The sequence below is a fragment of the Anarrhichthys ocellatus genome, unplaced genomic scaffold (genome assembly GCF_004355925.1).
Source record: "Anarrhichthys ocellatus isolate YVR2014 unplaced genomic scaffold, GSC_Weel_1.0 scaffold5199, whole genome shotgun sequence".
Taxonomy (NCBI): Eukaryota; Metazoa; Chordata; class Actinopteri; order Perciformes; family Anarhichadidae; genus Anarrhichthys; species Anarrhichthys ocellatus.
Window position 1 is genome coordinate 884 of NW_022285173.1, and position 2,792 is coordinate 3,675.

At 43.4% G+C, this 2,792-nt stretch overlaps 1 protein-coding gene across 1 annotated transcript; it reads left to right on the forward strand.

The window, feature by feature from the left end:
• Nucleotides 1-251: 251 nt before the first annotated feature.
• Nucleotides 252-2,654, forward strand: LOC116379785 (NAD kinase 2, mitochondrial-like). Its single transcript, XM_031841750.1, has 5 exons — nucleotides 252-1,010; nucleotides 1,096-1,184; nucleotides 1,312-1,400; nucleotides 1,715-1,796; nucleotides 1,972-2,654. Exons 1-5 carry the CDS (start codon nucleotides 756-758, stop codon nucleotides 2,108-2,110), a joined length of 654 nt encoding a protein of 217 aa, XP_031697610.1. The 5' UTR covers nucleotides 252-755; the 3' UTR covers nucleotides 2,111-2,654.
• The last annotated feature ends 138 nt before the right edge of the window (nucleotides 2,655-2,792 follow it).

The window sequence follows — 2,792 nt, forward strand, 5'->3', positions numbered from 1 at the left end:
TATTTTTTTTTTATTTATTTATATACATATCGTTATTCATTTACACACATATGTATATGTATGTGTATGTATGTATGTGTATATGTATTTATTTTCGTTTGGTTGTCGTGTTAGAGTCCTTAGTCCACACTCCAGATTAGTGGGAGGCGGTAATGCACCCGAAAGCTGTTTGCCAACCGCCAAAAAAAGCAAAAGAAAGAAGAAGAAGAAGAAGAACCAGGCGGCTGAAAACGGTCCGACTTGAACGCAGTTCTTTGTCAACGCCCCTTTCTACGTCCGCCTGCTCTCGTCTGCTTTCCAGGCGAGGCGCAGTTCAACTCGAACGAGCCTGAAGTCGTCTGGACCCGAGCAGCGTGCCACAGCTTCAGTGTGTTTGTCGTGAGAGTCAACCCAGTCGGAACTTTGATATGAAGGACCACTAGCTGAGTGCTAACTACGTTTAGCTTGTTATGCTCAGCTGGTAACGTAACGCTATCTGTTACCCTCACCAAATACGGATGGTAGGGTAACTAGCCTCTCTTAAATACCGAGCTAACTGTTGTTCTCGCTGTGTTGTTACTTGCCTGAGGAGACACTCGACTTGGATAGTAATATAAGTTACAAACCGGTCACCCAACCGCTAGGGAAGAGGTGACGGTGACCTTCCGTGTTAGTGAATGGACATTAACTTAATGTGGTCCCAGGACTGACTCGGTATGTCTACGGACCTATAGAGCTCCCATTCAACACGTGCAACTGGACATGTACTTGAGTTTATGGTGGTGTGTGCATTTATCAGAATGAGTCGTCGCTCTGTGGTGAACTTGGTGCGCCTTGGGACTCGAGCTGTCAGCCTGCTGAAAGGAAGCTCACTTCGCCCCTTCCACACTTCAGTACACACCGCCTCGTCGCAGCCGAAAGCTGGATTCAAACCAGGAAAAGTAGCAGTTGTTACAAAGACGACGCGATATGAGTTCGAACAGCAGCGGTATCTCTATGCAGGACTGTCTGAAGAGGACTTAAAACAACTGGTAAGATTGGCTTTCGCTTCCAGACATGCTCGTGACCTCTCGCACTGAACCAACTCTCACCGCTTCAGCTGTGTCTGTCTTGCAGCTCGCTATGAAGGGCTCCAGCTACAGCGGCCTGCTGGAGAGACACACCATCCACACTAACAACGTGGAACACATCGTGAAGAGCCTGCGGTAAGATGTGGCTTTGTCACGGGGAGATGATCACAGCCACACTCTCAAGAAGACGACAAGAAAGCTTTAGTTGTTTGCAGCAGGGCCACTGCTCTTAAAATATGATTTTATAAATATGCGATTGCAGGAGAGAAGGCATCGAGGTACGAGTCGTGAAGAGAGGAGAATATGATGAAGAAGTAGTGCGGTGGGCAGATGCCATTATCTCTGCTGGAGGTAGGAATTTGACATTTGAACATTTGTTTTTTTGTGATTCAGCCTCATACTGTGACATTGATTCATTACAGTATGCAGGAATACATGCCATTCATTCCAGGGAAGTCAAACTGTGTAGATGTAGTCTTTTACGGTTAATATCTATACGTCTGTTGAATAAGTGAATGCTGAATAAAAGAATCTTCGATGTATAGAATTGGGGGGGGGACTATAACTTATTCAACCCAGGGGGCAAAAAGTCACATGAACAAAGGCTTCAGACAACACATGCAAATACACAATACAAGTTCTCTAACTACAGTTTGTTTTGTTAGGTGATGGGACAATGCTACTTGTTGCCAGTAAGGTTTTAAGCAAGGACAAACCAGTTGTCGGCGTGAACACAGACCCTGAGAGGTAAAGCACTGAACAGAACTGTTTGAGCAGGGCTTGGATTGTTAAATGTGGAAAGAACAATCCGACCTGATGTACTGTGGCTCTTTGAAGCGCTCGAGAGTCCAACATATAATGTCATTACTCCACGTTGTTCCTTTTTGAACACTCCCCTTATATTTCTCCCTTTCCACTGTAGGTCAGAAGGTCATCTGTGCCTGCCTGTGCGCTACACTCGGGCCTTCCCAGAGGCTCTGGAGAAACTCTGTCGTGGTGAGTTCAGGTGCGTATTTACCCAAAAACAATCTCAGCGCTGTTGTACTGTGACTTTCTTCTAGTGAGAATGCTGCCCTGTCACTTAACTTCAACCAGCTTTTCCCAGCTCATTAGTGACAACTTACAAGTCAGTTACTTAGTAAGCTACTTTACGAGCAAAAGTATATATTTAATAGTAATGTCACGGGTCATGCAGGAAATCTCAACAACTTGTGCTCATTGCTCTGTCCTTAGCTTAGAGTTCAAGAGCAGTTTAATCGTGTGTTGTCTGGAAAAGTCACATGGTTTTATAACCCCACTGCTGTGTCTTCAGACTCTGTGGGATTGCTTAAATCCAGTTACTGTGTCTGTAGAAGTCTAAAGGTACTAGAGGTCATGAATCAGAGATTTACTCTAAACCTGCTGCTCAGGGTTTATATTGAAGCTGATGTCGTTGCAGCTTTTAGTGACACTCTCCTGTAAGAACTGATTTGGTGATTTTCTTATCAAAGATATCAGTTGAGATTAGTTCCTGGATTCATTTGTGATGTCAGGTGCAGTGGTGTATAAAGTACCCAAAAGCCATACTTGAGTAAAAGTAAAGATACCTTACTGGAAAATGACTCCAGTAAAAGTAAAAAGTCACCTATTAGAATACTACTTGAGTAAAAGTCTTAAAGTATCTGATATTTATTGTACTTAAGTATCAAAAGTAATTTTCTGATATTAAATGTACTTAAGTATTGAAAGTAAAAGTACAAGTAA

Excerpts from the sequence above, each read along its gene's own strand:
- LOC116379785 (XM_031841750.1), top strand. The coding sequence starts at position 756 with ATGGTGGTGTGTGCATTTATCAGAATGAGTCGTCGCTCTGTGGTGAAC. Across the intron at positions 1,401-1,714 it reads TGCCATTATCTCTGCTGGAG|GTGATGGGACAATGCTACTT; the intron begins GTAGGAATTTGA and ends TTGTTTTGTTAG. Across the intron at positions 1,797-1,971 it reads GTGAACACAGACCCTGAGAG|GTCAGAAGGTCATCTGTGCC; the intron begins GTAAAGCACTGA and ends TTTCCACTGTAG.